General features: G+C 41.9%; 1 protein-coding gene across 4 annotated transcripts in view; it reads right to left on the reverse strand.

The window, feature by feature from the left end:
* pcbp3 (poly(rC) binding protein 3) overlaps nt 1-12,754 on the reverse strand; it is a gene marked incomplete at both ends in the record, with an annotated part of 35,933 nt that extends 23,179 nt beyond the window's left edge. For 2 of the 4 annotated variants that reach the window (XM_080753749.1, XM_080753748.1), the window contains 7 exons: nt 1,439-1,513; nt 3,431-3,559; nt 5,303-5,434; nt 8,495-8,611; nt 11,001-11,033; nt 11,178-11,201; nt 12,680-12,754. In XM_080753749.1, coding sequence (XP_080609875.1) covers nt 1,439-1,513; nt 3,431-3,559; nt 5,303-5,434; nt 8,495-8,611; nt 11,001-11,033; nt 11,178-11,201; nt 12,680-12,754 — 585 coding nt within the window. Of the gene's footprint in view, nt 1-1,366; nt 1,514-3,430; nt 3,560-5,302; nt 5,435-8,494; nt 8,612-11,000; nt 11,034-11,177; nt 11,202-12,679 lie in introns of all 4 variants that reach the window. The other 2 variants (XM_080753747.1, XM_080753746.1) reach the window with 1 other exon arrangement.
* Between the last annotated feature and the right edge of the window lie 5,109 nt (nt 12,755-17,863).

Consider the following 17,863-nt stretch of genomic DNA (forward strand, 5'->3'; position numbering starts at 1 on the left):
TAATTAGCAAGCATTTAGATTATTAAGAAGTTAAGATAAAATCTTAAAGGTGTATTTCACTTTAAAAAAACACTTCTGGGGTAATTTTATGTATGTCTACTCTGGCTTTTGTGTGCACCCGAGACAGTTTTTAATTTGCTTGATTCAATATTTCGATATTTGATAGTCATTTTTGAAAACACATCCCTGGTTCTGCTGATAATGATATTGTCCTTCTAATGCATGAGGGGTCTGTGTTTTTAATTACTTAAAAAAAAAATGTATCATCATTTTCACAAATAAAATATGTAATACACGTTAGTTTTGTTGTTGTTGTTGTTGTTGTTTTGACAGCTCCCTCACACATTAGAAGGACAATGTCCAACCAAGGTTGTATTTGTTCAGCGAATCCTACATAAAATGGAGTTTGAAGTTTATTGATTTATATAGGAAGGGGCGTTTCCAATTAATATAACATTTCTAAATGTCGAATCAAGCAAATTAAAAACTGTCACAGAGAAGCCAGAGTAGACATTAAAATGATCCCAGAAGTGCTTTAAAGTGATACCCGTTCAAGCACTTTACTTTATTCACTTTCTGTCAAATATTCAGAATGTATTCAGCAATACAGGAAGAAAATAAAGAATAAAAAAACAAACATTAGCATGCATTAGTATTTTGATGAACTGAAGCTGAGCACTGATGTCATGGTCGCTGACTCAATACATTAATCACTAAGAAGATAATGGATAGTTGCTGTCCCGATGGGAGGGTTTCAGCCAGGGACGTGCTGGGCCCCTGATTCAGCCTGGGAAAAAGAGTTGGAGAGGCCCTCATTGCGCGCTATAGAGAGAGATCTCTCTCTATAGCACTGCTGCTGCTACTCAAAGATTTGTGACAAAGTGACAAGCCAGTGGGCCAATTACATGAGTTATATTTCGTCGTTGTCGGGTGGAAACCTTGTATGTCCTAAACCGTTTGTTTTGTATTTATCATTTTAAAAATGATTTAAACTAGTGAAAACAGCCGATCTACAAGCACACAACGCCTCGCACCGCGAGGCGTTGTGTGCTTGTAGATCGGCTGTTTTCACTACTTTTGTGCAACGGCCTTATATGATGAAGCAGGGCTTTGCTTTGCGAAAAAATGTGAAACTTGGAGATACAAGGTTTCTGCCCGACAGTGACGATTTACTTTGTTGGCCGCCCTGCCCCCAAAATGTAATGAAGGCCGACATTTTATTTAATTTCTTTTCCTAATGGCCGGCCTGGACCGGCCGGGAATGAACCGGCCGTTCGGGAGTTGTCCCGCTTTTCCCAATGGCCAGCACGTCCCTGGTTTCAGCATGCGAGGGAATGTCAAAGTAAGGAAACCTGAGTGCACTAACAGGCAGTGGCTGCTGGTGCTGCAGTGAAACGTTGAGGTTGGCTGAGGACGGCACCAGCGGCTCGGCTCTTACCTGGCCACCCGAAAAAATGACGGGTGTAGAGGCGGGCTTTGGGCGGTAAGGGATGGTGGCACCTTTGGGTGGGGACTAGGAGAACGAGGAGAGAGGGAAGAGGCAGAGGACATTGTTAGACAGAGACGCACACAGTCCTCTGCAGCTATTTTGGTTTCCTCAAAGACAACAGAGAGCGAACAGACAAAACAACGTTGATCAAAATAGCAACAGCAATAGCTCTCCGTCCCCTTAGGGAATGGCTGTCAGTTAGGATCCATGGCAGGGGCATTGTTGTTGTAAAACTAAAATCACAAAACAAAACCTTTCTGAAAAGAGTAATGTTTGAAAAGGGGGTACATTGGTGATCAATACAGTTGTATCCAATTGAACTGTTCCAGCTATCATGAGTCACTGTCTGCGGGTCCACGGTCTACCACAGAATAGGGATGGGACGATAAGTGATATTATCATTTATCGCAATAAAAAACACTCGTGATAATCGTATCGTGGAGATTTAATTCATCGTGATATCGTCCTCCGTCATGCACTGGGATTAATTCACCTTTTATTTACCGAGCTGCATATCTGGTACCACTTAAACCCTCTATAATTGGTAAAGGTACTTACGGTATAATATACATACTTGATAGTCTTTTTTTCACTCTATCAAATGTCTTTGCCAAAAATAGCCGATCTACAAGCTTGTGAACTTGTAGATCGGCAATTTTTTGGCAAATGTTTCGCCCCAGGATAATGGATTTTGATTATCGCGATAATATTGTAAATCACGATTTATAATCGTGATATTACAATTTCATATCGTCCCATCCCTACCACAGAAACTATACTGTAAGAGCAGTCTTCACAACTTTTTTTTAAATAACTTTGAGATGTCCTCGAGCAAGGCAATTTACCCTTTGATGAAAGTACATGAAAAGCTGTATCTGCAAGAACAGAAACCAGAAAATAACTATACACTGTACAGAAAGGTTTTACCTTCAAAGTGATCTATCTTAAACTTTCAAAAGTATTGCACTACCCCTGCAAATACGACAGCATCATTTTCCACATCGGAGGGAATCCCACACTGATACACACGTATCAGTGTGGGAAAATGTGCTGGAATACCCGCATGACTGTAAAGGGCTGATGCAGTGTTCCTAAAAGGTCTTCATTAAACCAGGATTTGTGAAATAAACAGCTGAAAGTTCTGCTGTTCTCCTGTGTCTGCCTTGATCGACGGCTGGCTTTTTTTAAGAGTTAAGACCCATTCTCAATGGAGCTAATACAAAGCATTGCCATTCTTTTCTGGAAGGCATTTCTCATTCTCCAACATACTCCATCTCCATCAAAGTTATACTATTCTATTCTGGTTTTTATTTTAAATACATGTATTTCCTAAGTTCTATACCCTATACTATACTAAGCTCTATATTCTATTCCAAGGGTTTTCAAACTTTTGTGACTCAGGGCACCCCTGTAAATAACTTTTTCATCCACGGCACTCCTGAATTACACTGTTATTTTTTAGAACCTTACATCCTATTGGAGAAATATTCGTTTCCATCAGAACTGACTGAAAATAACTTTATACTTGATGTTTAACCACTTGAACCCCAGCATGCCTATTCTGGGGGGAAGGTTCACCAAAAATAGCCGATCTACAAGCTCACGACGCGTCACAACGCGTCACTGAGCTTGTAGATCTGCTATTTTTGGAGAGTTGTCGTAGATGTAAAAATAACTCATCAAATAAAGTGCAAATCAGGTGTTTTACTAAAGCTAATGAAGTGATATTGATATAGTGATATTGATGAATTCCAAATATTATCAAATTATCTCGCGGCACCCCTGGACTGGCATCACGGCACCCCAGGGTGCCCCGTCACCCACTTTGAAAATCCCTGTTCTATTCTATCTATGTTCATCTAGTCTAGTCTAGGCTAGAAGTTGTTTCTCAAACTCCGTACTTCACCTTCATTACATTGTATTGTGGAATGTGCTCAGTACCTCCAGCATGACCACACAGATCTGTTTGACACACTGGATAATGGCTTCTGGGGTGCCGGAGATTGTCACTGCACGCTCTGTGGAGTTGGGCAGCATGTCCCCTGCTACCTGGACCTGGGCCCCTGTGGACTGCACAGGAACACAACCACAGTGAGGCCCCAACCTTCTAGCCTGGAGCCAGCCTGTTCGCTCCGTTCCACTTTTTGTGTTGTCTCTACGCATCACAGTCTGGAAATGACTCAGTTGACTCGCACTTCTGAATGTCCGTTGTGATGTAACGAGGTCATTGCTGATTGGGTGGTGTTCCAACGAATCAGAGTAGGGTTAGGGTAGCTACGTCATCAGCCAGCCAATACAGACTTGTGTATTTGTCCCGGCCCGCACCACAGACCAATGGAAGCCGCGGTGGCTGGAAAGCCACGTGGTGTTGTTCCAAGAAATGGGAAGCCACATGGTGTTGTTCCAACGAATCAGAGTAGGGTTAGAGTTGCTCCGCACTACAGCCAATCGGAAGCCGCGGTTTGCTGCGACCGTTGGAGATAGAAGGCTTTCCAGACTGTGATGCGGAGAGATCAGTCTGGAGAGATCGCGGAACGGAGCGAAACAGGCTGGCTCCAGGCTACCAACCTTCAGACATTCAGACATTTACAGTAAACTCATTAGGCTAGGAGCTAGAGTGGATGTGGTCATGATTGTATTATTCAAAACGATATGCCTGTGTGTGTGTGTGTGTGTGTGTGTGTGTGTGTGTGTGTGCGTGCGTGCGTGCGTGCGTGCGTGCGTGCGTGCGTGCGTGCGTGCGTGCGCGTGTGTGTGTCTGTCCCCGCCGAGGCACCGTACGACCAATTGACTACAAACTTGACGTGAAAGAAACATTAATTGCGACCGTAGGTCGCATTTACTATCAAACCCTGCACAAAGTGTAAGTCCGTCCGTCAGTCTGTCCGTCAGTCAGTCTGTCTGTCACACCTCACACGTCACACTCTTGCCCTGCTCATATCTCCGCAACCGTTGCCCCGATCCATGCCAAATTTTGCACACACACTCCTTACCTGCCAAACTACAACCTCCAAGGACCCCCGGAGCTCCAGGGACCCCCAGGTCCCTGGGGGACCCCCAGATGTAAAAAATGACCAAATGTGCTAAACTGACCAAATGACCACCCCAACGGGGCTGCTCACGGGGAATTCCCGGGGACCACCGACTCCTGGTGCTCCAGAACGGATGCAAAAGTGGTGGCGCCCCCAGTGGAGGACCCCCTACACTGCAGCTCACATAAAATGCCGTAACTCCGGCTAGGAGCGACCGGGACAGCCGGGGCCGGTACCTATTCGTCCGCCTTGCCGGCGCGGAGACCCCACCCCTCATTTCTCACATGGCCCTCTTCTAGCGCCACCATGAGGCCGATTCTTGCAAAACACATTTTTGGACACTGCTCCTACAATTTTTGCCCTAAAATCACGCAAATCGGTACACAGTATGTCTACACTCATCCCATCAACATGAATCTCTCCCATATAGCGCCACCTCCAGGCCGATTTTTAAAAACACATTTTTGGACACTGCTCCTACAGATTTTGCCCTAAAATCAAGAAAATCACTACACAGTATGTCTACACTCATGTCATCAACATGGATCAGGAAGATTTTGGCAAAACACATTTTTGCCCTATTTGTGGAGATCAGTGACCTACGGTCGCTTATCTCCCGATTAGGGAGTGTTACTGGTATATTGTATCTATCATCTAGGCTGTCTGTGGCTTTAATCATTGCACTCCATGCTACTGGTTATTACTTGTAACGAGAGGGCACTTTTTACATACCCTGTCCCTTTGATGTCTATGTGTGCACATGCCTGGCTTCATCCCATACCTCTCTCATCTCCTTTATCTTGGAGCCTCCTTTTCCGATGAGTGACCCACACTGGCTGGCTGGTACCACCAGTCGCAGGGTGACGGGGGGCTTGCTGGTAGCCGGACTGTTGCTCATGGAATTGATTATGTCCTGGAAAATAAGAAAATAAATGTGTTTTTGGCAGCAGAGAGAGATATCTGAGACATTACCTGAATGATCCTTTGCAGTGGCAACTAGGCTAGGCCTGTCATAATTATTTCTTCTAATCGCAATTATTTGACATAACGGAAATAGCAGATCTACAAGCTCCACTATCAAAGTTATTTTTAACTATAAAGTTGTCAAAAGTGTCAGTAATTTTGTTGTATATTTATGTGTCATATCTGCCATGTGCAAGTTCAAAGCCTAAAGGGCAAACAGAAATGTAATTGTCAACGACAAAAACTATTCAATCTCTAATCGCAATTATTTTAGTAAAATGTTATAATCGTGATAGCCCTAGTGACAACTATTTCAATTTAGGATGATGGCTGGTAATAAGTGCCCAGGGGTTGACACTAAGGTCTCATTGGCACTTGCCCGTTGGGCAAGTACAGGTCATGTTCTACTTGCCCAATGGTCATGCCCACTCGCCCGAACTCGTCCATTATAAAATGATACTGTTCAATGAATTAATCTTTTTTTACTTTCTGGGGCTGTGCGATAAAAAATGGGTATGGGTTCACACACTTGTTATTTTATATGTTGAAGTGTAGCAACAGTGAAAACAGCACATTATACAGTAGGTAAACAAAACAGTGTTATTATTTAACATTCCACAGACCAGAAAAGACGTTCAGGTGTTTAGACAGATATCTGGTGTTGTGTTTATATGCGGTTGTTGCGTTCCCTCTCAAATGAGCACTTGCCTGATCGGGCAACCTGAAAGCAAACTTCACCTGCCAGAGAGTTTTATTTACGTGCCGGGGGAAGGTGGGCAAGCCTTAGCGTCAAAGCCTGAGTGCCCACATAAAAAGTGCAGAAACGTTAAGGTATATGAGTAAATTGAGAAGGGATCTGCTGGTCGATCAGACGATGAAGACGCATGGACTTTTCCGCACTGCTCGACTCGTCTGATCCGCATGTTTGCAGGCATCAGCAAGAATAAAGTTAATAGTCTTGCTGTCTGCATAATTATATCAAGTATATTAGATGTAGCTTGGCAAGGGATGGGGAGGGGAGGATCACAGTCAAATATAATGGAAAGCTCAACGTTCATATTCATATTGAAAGCCTATAGAAACCAGGCAGACTCAGACGCAACAAAATACAAATGAGCACTGAGAGATCAGGACTGACATAAAGCTACATCACAGAGACAACAGAGAACAGCATATGCACCACACAGAGTGGTGGAAAAAGTACTCAAATATTTTACTTAAAGCTATACTGTGTAAGTTGCTCAACAAGTGGTCAGTAGCGGTATTGCTTTTTTTCGGCCGTTTTTCGTCCGGAGTCGCCGCGGACCACCGGAGCGGGGCCGCAAACCATCGCGACCGATAACGAATCCGTAGAGGGGTAGAACGTAATTTTCTGATCAGGATTTGGGGAGTAAGAGGTTAAGAATCCTTCACCATCGTAAACACTGTTGCTGAGGGAGGCTACTTCCTGAAGAGACGGCAAGCACGCTGTGATTGGCCAGTAGTGTATCATGTGTGTATGATCCGCGATGTGATTGGCCAACGTATACACAACGTATACGGATGATGCAGATGACGTAATTTTGCCGGGAAATCCCGCCCCTGTCACGGCTAAGTAGAAAACATATAAAGAAAAGGCTTTTGGGTCTGAAATTAACGGAGTGGGGGTTCTAAAACTTTAGCGATTTAACCCATTTAGTGCATGAACGGGTTAAATGTCTAGCGTGCCGCTCACAGGCTCCTATACGCATCCATTGTCTTATTTTGAAGGCCAGAGGTCCATTGCGTAAACACTTCCGGGTTGACGTCATGACGTCATTCAACGGGAGCGGTCGCCATCCCATGCCGATCCTAAAATGGCTGATCGATGCCTTTGTTATTATGTTTTTGTAGCGAGAATCTAATGCCATCCTTGGCTTTAAAAGTGTTGTTTGGAGATAATGGACATTAAAGATGAGATCGGCCGTCGGCCTCCATGTTATGGGATTACTATTTTGTGCACGTGGATCCGTGATGATGATGAATCGGCGAGGCCGATCGTGCCCAGACCTTCTGCCGGTTTATAGGGTAAGAACGCCAGCGTTACTCTATATACAGTATTTTTCGCGAGTATACTCGGGATCGGCACTCTAAATACTTGAGTATTTTTCACGAGTATACTCGGGATCGCCTAGAAATGAGTTAATAGTTAGGACAATTTTAAGATACATAGTATAACTTTAAGTAAAAGTGTCAATTCTGCAATGTTGAAATATTCTGTTACAAGTAAAAGTGTGGAATTCAAAATGTACTTGAGTAAAAGTATGAAAGTAATTTCATGAATAAATAAAAGAAAAATGTAAGACATTCCATGAATGAAATGTTAAGAATAAGTGAAAAATAGCTGATCTACAAGCCAGGCAAAAGTCAAATTTCTCTTTTGGGTCTCGTCCATTTAGGCATTTTGCATTGAAAACCGGGTGGTATTTCATTAACTTAGTAGAAAAATGGCCGCGATAGGATTATGAATATGGTCTATTTTTGGCATGTAATTGGTGAATATGTTCGAAACATTTTTTATATATACTGTAAATAGAGAAAATAATGAATAATGAATAATAAATAATAAATGTTGTGAGCTTATAGATTAGCTATATTAGCTATTACCCAAGATTCCCACAATATTTCATGGGCAGATGTGACTTATATAAAGAGTAAAGTCATAAAGAAATCTGGATTATTGTGTCTAAAAATACATATTTAGCCACTTGTACGCATGCTGAAATCAAAATCTCTAAAATGGCTAAAACAATACAAAGCAGTAAATAAAAACATTTTAACACTCATCTTTTCTTCTCTAAAATATGATAAGTTGTCCGTTAAGCTACTTTTGCTTAATTTCTTTTTTAATGCATTGATTTGTTTCCCCCAAAATAGAAATAGAAATAAATGTACATCTTAAATTGTATTTGTCGTACAACGAACTACAGTAAGGATTATTGAGTGGCCAACAGATTTGCAGCCTTGCTGACAGCATTTCTCAAACTCATACCTCCTCAAACTTATAGGCTATCATTGCAAAAGCCTTGAAGATGGCATCTGTAGGACCAGTGATGGTGACAATCCTTTCTGGACAGTTGCCTTCAGAGATGTTGATGCGTGCTCCGCTCTGCAAATCATCAGAAAAAGAAAAAAAAAAACAACAACAAAAAAACATCAAAACTTCAAAGTGGAATATTTTAACCAGTAAGACTCCCTAATCGGGAGATAAGCGACTGTCAGGTCGCAGCGTGATTTTAGCGCAAAATGTGTAGGAGCAGTGTCCTTTTTTTACTACCAAAACCTCCACCGGCTGTCTGTCAGTCAGTCAGTCTGTCTGTCTGTCCGTATGTCACACTTTTCCCCAACTCATATCTCCGCCACCGTTGCCCCAAGACATGCCAAACTTTGCACACACACTCCTTGCCTGCCAAATCCACAACCTCCACCTCTCACGTCATACGGGCAGCCATAGTTACACCTGGAATGTTGAATCTCCATATATGGAGATAACCTACGCATCACACAAAGTCTGACCTCACCAGCCCATACTTGGGCATGGACGACTTATATCTCCATATACGGAGATGGCCATATATGGAGATACGATGACATCACAGAGTCCACAGCTGATGATGTGGCGTGATGTCATACAATACACAAACAAGCCCTATATAAAGGGGCAATTCTCACCAGGGAAGAGAGCATTCCTCGACTCAGACCTTATCGCCAGGATCAACTAAGCTTATAGCTTATCATCACATCCAACCATCTTAACTCATTGAATGCCCTTTTCAAGATGGCCGCCAAGTACCAGGATGCCACATTCTTAAATTTCTAGTGCACGGATCAATTTTTAGTGCACGGATCGTGCACGCCCATGCACCATATATGCTCCATATGTGTAGTACTTTTTAACAGCTTTCAAACAAAGAAATTCGCTTGGAAATCCGTTCAGGCATTCATGAGATAGAAGCCTTCAAAGTCAGACAAAACAAACACTGCCACCTTCCTAAATTTCTAGTGCACGGATCAATTTTTAGTGCACGGATCGTGCACGCCCATGCCTAGATCATGCACCATATGTGTAGTACTTTTTAACAGCTTTCAAACAAAAAAATACGCTTGGAAATCCGTTCAGGCATTCATGAGATACAAGCCTTCAAAGTCAGACAAAACAGCCATTTTTGACATTTTGAAAGATGTGTTTGTTATGGGGCTAAACATGCAATTTCGCAATTGCGATCATGCCTAATACATTTGAGGCATTTTTAGAATTTTTTTTATAAAATATTTTTTTGAAAAAAAAAAAAGATTTTTTTTTTTTTTTTTTTTTTTTCAAAATGGCTTCCAACTCGGGAAACTCGGGCTGTGGCAGCCTGGGACTACTGTAATAACTCGGGAAACTCGGGCCTTGGCAGTCAATGAGTTAAGATACTCAGCTAGTTCCAGATATGAGTTGGGGAAAAGTGTGACATGACGGACAGACTGACTGACTGACAGACAGCCGGTGGAGGTTTTGGTAGTAAATGCGACCTGACGGTCGCAATAAATAAAAATAAAGGTATTTCTTCCTTCACAAATTAACAAGCTACATCAATGAAATTTAGGGAGCGCAATTTTCAACCTTATCCTCACCAATGCTCATTATAAGATGACACAATTTATTGCGACCGTAGGTCGCATTTAGTATGAAAATCTGCAGATCATGTGCGTGCTTCACGCCTCAGCCCCATATATGGACATATTGTGTCAGTATCATGTGGTCTATGACGTCAGACATCTATGATGTCAGTCATCTCCATATTTGGGAAAATATGGCCACATTTTAGCCAACTTGAACAACCAACTGCGACGCAAGTCACACTTGAGAATGAATTCCGTCCTTGTCCCTTTTATACCCATATATGGAGATCCCTGATGTCATCTGGGAATTCTCATATTGTATATGGACATGTTGTGTCAGTAAAAAAAGAAAGAAAGAAATACACTATTACCGTTTCAACGTTTGTCCACAGAAAACGTATTCTAGTAATTTGAATATTTTTACCAGTAAGACGCCTAAGGGCGAAAAGCGACCTCGACGCCATCTGTCTTGGCCATATATGGATTCTGTTAGTGTGGTTCTCCTAACAGGGCATCTGGGATACAATCCCTTTTATGCCCATATATGGAGATCCCTAACAGAATCGCTTTTTTGCCCATATATGGAGATCCCTGCTCTGAGTATCTGACATCACTAATCCCTTTTATGCCCATATAATATATGGAGATCCCTAACAGAATCCCTTTTATGCCTATATATGGAGATCCCTGGTTTGAGTATCTGACATCACTGCGATGTCACCTGTGATGTCACAGTGATGTGTCAGGGGAACCACAGTGTCAGGCGTTACACGTATACATACATACAGACACATACAGACACAAAATAATATACAGTGGTATGGTCCATTTATTGCATTATTAATATTATTATTTACAGATAGCTGTACTTTGCATTAGACACCGATACCTACCTCCTCTCGCATCTTCTTTACTGTTTCTCCTTTCTGGAACAAAAGAGAAGGAACAGCAACCATAAGAGGAGGGGAAGTAGAACTCAAGGTATAATGTTCTTATGCTTCTTGACAGTTGAGTCACAACAGTGCTTCCCAATCCCTTTGACAGTGAACACAAAAGCTGGGACACATTACCTTTCCAATTATGCTTCCAACCTCCTGCAGCAAAGCAGACAGCAGAAAAACAATTTATTGTGCAGAATTTATTACGTCATTCGAAGAGAATTTGCCTTTGAGCCCTTCAAATAACCTGTCCTGCTCTTTGTTGTTGTTATGTCTTCCTACACCATAGTGCGAATAGTACAGGACAATCATTGTTTATCCGGCCTCAAAGAGCATTCACACCTTCCATATGCACTTTTATCACTCTTCATGAGACAGGTGCTGTCAGACAGTCTAGTTGGTTGGTGAGAGAGACACACAGGGAGACGTGTGTGTGTTTGTAAAAACTGTCCCACAGGAATGAACAAAAATGTGACAACCACCTATGATTCTGGGCCCCAAAACAAAGGAGGTCAACTCTGAACAGAACTCAACTGCTCAGCACGACTAATATAACCACAATGGTTATGGTTCAGGTTCGCTTTAGCTGGCATAAAAGTTCTCAGACTTAGGAAAATAGTGAGTTGCATATACCGTTGTTCCCTATTGAGCTTGGCACATTTCCTGGGGCAAGCTGCCCAAATCACACATGTCACACGTGTCTTCTTATTTTTTTCACTCTCAAAAAGAGCCTGCAATGTAGTGCATTTGAAACTACATTGCAGTGCACATCATGGGGTGATCACTGCTTGCCTCCAATGAATTGTTTTATTTTTGTTTATTTTCTGTTTATTTCGTTGCTGAGTGAGGTGAGCAGACAAAAAAAATGAAATGTGCCAATCTCAACAGGAAACAACGGTAGCAACCACACTAATAAACAAAACCTACAGCCTGCAAGACGACATGGGAAACAGAGGCATCTGAAACCTCAGCTTGCCTTATAATTGCTTTTTTCTAGTTTTATTATGTTTATTTTTAGTTTTCCCCTAATAGGCTTGTTGTGAGGGTGTATCATGTTCCAGAAGACATACTCGTTCTCTCTCACAGCCCTGAAAACTAGAGCCTGAGCCCCTCACAAAGCACACATAATGAACGTGGCTCCTGGTCCTTGAGGTAGGCGTGCATCTACATTCTACAGTACCCATCAACTATAGGAGTGCGTGCACACGTATAAACATGCATTGATGAGCCATGAGAGCCACGCAGACGTGGTCTGCCTCAAAACCTTCTAACCAAGGTTAAACTGGCATGAAACCATAGGCCGGTTTTGTGGTTAAAAACATGGCAGGCAAGAGTACACCGTGATGTAAGCAACGCGGCTGCAGCTTAATAAAAGAAAACATTTTGGCAAATTCTATCAATGTGCAACGCTTACATCCATCACGGTGTACTAAAAGGTCAGCCTGCCATGTTATTGCCCTTTAATTTTTTATAACATGCAAAAGAAAACGAACTACAAAAATCAATCAATGTAGTGTTTCATTCCCCATTAGAGGGCAAATTACATTCCCAGTCCTCAGCATGTTCCAGCAATAACATGATTATCTGTAATGCATTCCACATCTACAGTTTGGCGCGTGCTATAGTGTACTTACTTTTCCATGCATGAGGAGGCGGATGGTGAGGGTGACATTGAGACCCCCCTCTGACTGGACTTTGTTGGGCTCCATGCTGCAGGACAAAGCGGGGAGGAGGGGAAGGGGGAGGGGGATGGGGGGGTGTGAGGAAGGAGCACGATGGTCGAGGGGGCGGGGGGTGGGATGGTACAGCAACCAGCCAGTCACCTGCCAAGGACACACACACACACACACACACACACACACACACACACACACGCACACGCACACACACACGCGCGCACGCGCACACATACATACAAACATTAGTCATGGAGAGACTTTGTTAACACTTTTATTTCAGATTTAGGCAGTGCTTGATTTTCTAACGAAATGTTTCAAGTTCAACTAAACTGCAGTAACCGTTATGATCTGTGCATAGTTTGATTAACAGCCATGTCTCCCACTGTAGTTGAGATTGATTGACTGATTGATTCATTGATTGATTGATTGGAATTACAGTACAATACAAGGTCTGCGAAAAAGTTTTTTTTTCCAAGAAAGCCCATGGTTTGTTTCCATTGGGGTCCCGTTTACTTTTTTGATTGATTGATTGATTGAATACTTAACAGTGCCTAACTCTGAATCCAATTAGTCCGACTCAGGCCAGGTCAGGCTACTTCAATCAGCCATACAGTGATCAATGGTTGAGTTTGCATGCACAGGTATATCCCACTAGTATAAGGAATGACTGCTCATTCAGAATAAAAATGTCAAGTAAACACCTCAATTGGAATAGAACATTCCATTCGGGTCTGGAGGGGTGCAGTATGTACCGCTTGAATCGGAATATATTTACCATATGAACACATTATTACGAACGCAACACTCTGTTTGGAATAATATATTCATTACTTTTGCATGTCCACGCAGTGCAGTCAGAATTGGCCAAATATTTGGTTTTGGTGATTTGAGTCATAGGGGCTGCTATTGTCTCCTCTCTATTCCCAACAGGGGAAGCTCTGCCCAGGCAGTGGAGCCGGGGGCGACCCCTGTCCCCTGTCCCTAGCTGGTCCGTAGGCAGGAACTTTTTTTTTTAAAGATATGTTTTGGGGCTTTTATGCCTTCATTGACAGGACAGTAGAGCGACAGGAAACAGGGAGAGAGACGGGGAGTGACACGCAGCAAATCTGGTCGGGCTCGGGAATCGAACCAGCGACTCGCTGCAGGCTACAGAAAGCCTATGGGGTATGCACCGGACCAGTAGGCCAGCGGGCGTCCCAGCAGGAACCATTTTGCCCATGTCCAAAGATATATTACGAATGAAAGCTTTGGTCATGTAAACCAATGAGGAAAGAGGAATACTTTTATTTATGTAAACAGTTGGGTACGAATCTCTTGTTCGGAACGACTTCGTTCTGAATGAATAAATATTGTGCATGTAAATGTGGCCACTGATATCCATAATTCTTCTTAAACACTCTTTGTCAAAGTCAAGGACACTAGGGGGAGCACTTCTATTAACTTATCTCAAGCAAATCCCCTGCAGTCTGCAGAAATAAATTGCTTTCACAAGTTATTGTACTGTTTCTGCCAAGGATTGTTCCTCAACCAGTAATGGTCTGGCCATAATACACCAGCCTTTACCATTCTCCAAACATCGAAAAACCACACTCCATGCCATGACAAATGAGTCTTAGTGCAAAGAGGATGAGTTCTGCACTACCTGGCAAAAAACACATTTAAAGCTGCAGCTGTGACAGTGAAACTGGCATTGGCTAAATTTAATCATTGCTTGTAAGAATAGACCGATCTGCAGCCTAATTTGGATTATGACAGGCTAATGCATCAACTGAATTCCTAACTTTGTGTATCCAGTGAACACCACACAATGCAGAGCACAGCATATAGTGACTTCCATCTGGAACTTGTTTTAATGAATACATTTCAATTTTTTTTAAACAAACGTGTTTGGTAAAGTATGCCATTACAATATAACTATACACATCTCCAATGGTTGGAGGTATAACTAATCTATACACATATCTCCAATGGTTGGAGGTGTAACTAATCTATACACAACATCTCCAATGGCTGGAGGTGGTCTCCCTGCACTTTCATCATAGCCAGCGCAAAATGTATGCTTATCAACAACAGATGAATACTGGCTACTGCCAACGGTTAAAGGGGAACTTGACAAGTCTGTGTGTATACAAACACATTCCCCCCTCCCCTCTATGACAGGCATCAATCAGGTCTTTGATGCTTTCATTGATAAGAGAGATCACTAACGAGCACTTGGCACTTTGACGGCCCAATCAATTATCTCAGTGCACAACCCCTTTGAAGTTCAAAGGGAGCCATTAAGACTAAGATCTATATATATATATATATATATATATATATATATATATATATATATATATATACTGTATATATATATATATATATATAGTCTTAAAGTTACCTAGTTTCCCTTTAATGTCAGCTTTATTTGCCGATACCGATATTGACCGAAAACTGCAAATATCGTCCGATACCGATATCTGGCCGATACCCATGGTGCACCCCTACTGTTAACCCTATTGTCAATAATAATTATGACATGCCCACAATAGGGATGTTACTCTGGGCTATTCAAGTGAAAGAATAGGAGAGCACAGAATGGAATAGAACAGCATTTCCCACTAAAGGCCATGTGGACCCTTTGCATTTAACAGCCTATGAATTATTCACACTTCATGCGTGGTCATACATAAAACAATTGTCTGTTTAGGCCTACTCTGACACTGTCTTTTTACTCCATGTTTTCATCTTCTGTTTTTATTGTGATAGAACCGTTGTAGTAGGATATCAAGGCTAGAATCAAACACATATTGTAAGCCCATTAAGCACTTAGAACCCTAGCATCCATATTCTGCCGGCAACGTTAGCCAAAAATAACAGATCTACATGTTCACATGTTGCAAGCTTGTAGATCTGACCAGGAATAATCATCTTAAAAAAAGGCTTATGCTTTAAAAGAGTGGTTTTCAACCAGTGGTCCGGGGACCGCCAGTGGTCCTTGTGGGGGTTCCAGGTGGTCCCTAGCTAAATGATGCATGAGTTGGTAACCAAATTATCGGTCTTTAACTCTTGGGAGTGTAAAATATGAAACCAAATGGACCTTTACGGGTCCATTTAGTTTCGTTTTACACTCTTAAGAGTTAAATTATTGTTAAACTGCTGCATTACTTAATTTACAAGAAGTAAATTAGAGAATGACTAAGGTTTGCCCGTTATCTCTTCTATGATACCACATCAAAACAGCATGGAATTGTGGACAAAATCTTATCAAACGACAACAAAATGTTCTACGGTTTGGGTCTGAGAGGCTTGAATCTCATCGAATGGTGGTCCGTCGCTCAAATGCCGAGTAACTAATGGGACCTTGATATGAAAAGGGTTGAAAACCACTGCTTTTATTCATTTCCAGATACATGGTGCTGAGCTGTGAGGCAGTTGTAGTAAGAGAAAGAAGTAGTCGCCAGCACTCAAGGAATATCCTTTTTACATGATTTTATTTACCTCAATGGACAGTGTACGGACGCGTTTCGGCCCTTCGGCCTTCCTCAGCGTTGCATGAATGCAAACTGGAAGTGACGTATATAAATACGTTGTGTTACAATCAATGTAATTAGTACCAGCTGACAAAGCTGTTATCACATAAAATAAAAAATAAACAACTTACAATGCAATTACATTACATGCTTTGGTACCAAAGACAAATATCATGTGTATATCATTTTTTTTTAAACCAGTACAGAATACAAAAATACAATACCACTTATAATGACAGAGTCGACTCCCTATGACGAGGCACCCCCTAGGGGTCTTGGACTGGCCAGTCCTATGGCTTGTAAAGACCAAAATGACACTGATCAATAGTGCTATAAGTAGTACATAGTAATATAAAGAGTAAGTATATAAATTGTAAAATGTAAAAAGTTAGTCGGAGGAAGAGGACAATTGGACACACTGTCTTTTTTAAAGCCTCCAAGTAGGAACCTCTTAGCCAAATGCCAAAATGTCTCCAGGGTAGCTGTGCCAGGATTTTTTGATTTTTTTTGAAAAAAAAAAAAAAAAAAAAAAAAAATCTATACAAAAAACACAAAAACCGTCATTGGCACCCAGGGCTATTGAAAAAAAAAACGTCAAAAACCGTCATTGGCACAGAATGAGTTAATGAACTCCAATGTATTAAGTATTAGACAAGTATAAGAAAAGTTATAATAAGAAAATATTGAAGATGCTACATTTACAGGAAGCAGCTCAGTAGGAGCTCTTCATTTAAGCCCTTAGGCTGTTCAGTCTGGAGTGTGTGTATCCAATATGCCTCTCGCTGCAACAAAGCTTTATCTCGATCACCACCTCTCTTTAGTGGATTAACCACTTCGATCCCCATGAACCGCTGAGTGCAAACATCATGACCCACATTATTAAAATGTCTAGCTACTGACGACTTTTCGTCTTTGTTTCGAATAGAACTTTTGTGTTCCGAGAACCTGGTTTTGATTTCTCGGATTGTTTTGCCCACATAACACAGTCCACATGGACATTTTAATAGATATACAACATGTTTAGTTTTGCAGGAAATACGGCCCTTGACCAAGTATTTTTTCCAGAGTGTGGATGTAGAAATGACTCGCCTTTGATCATTGCATTACAATGTATACAGTTTTGACATGGGAAATTCCCAGAAGGTAACGTGGACAAAAAGTGTTTGGGGGGATTGTAGAGATCTGCTCTCACCAGTGTATCTCTCAAGTTCTTGGCCCTCTTATGGGCAAACACAGGCTTCTCTTTAAAGGCCTGGCCTATGCTAGGGTCACTAGCTAGAACATGCCAGTGTTTCTCAATGGCTTGTCTTATGTCTCTAGAGACATAAGACAAGCTTTGTTGCAGATACCTTTCTCTACTTAGTTAGTAACAAGTTCATCTCCAACAGCAAACACTAACGTTGTCAATTTGTCCCAAAATCTCGTCACTGTGCCACACATCATCAGGGAGGTCGCACCAAATTCTGGGCCCTGGGTACAAGGATTCACTGCAGGCCCCCCATGACTATTCTTCATGGCTGGGGGGAGGGTTTTACCCATTTAGACTGGTGTGAAAAGTCTTTGAATATTTCAAATCCTTCTAAGGTTTTTTTTTTTTTTTCAGGGACCCCCCAGAAGCAAAATT

The sequence above is a fragment of the Nannobrachium achirus genome, assembly GCF_963921795.1.
Source record: "Nannobrachium achirus genome assembly, chromosome: 22".
Lineage (NCBI taxonomy): Eukaryota > Metazoa > Chordata > Actinopteri > Myctophiformes > Myctophidae > Nannobrachium > Nannobrachium achirus.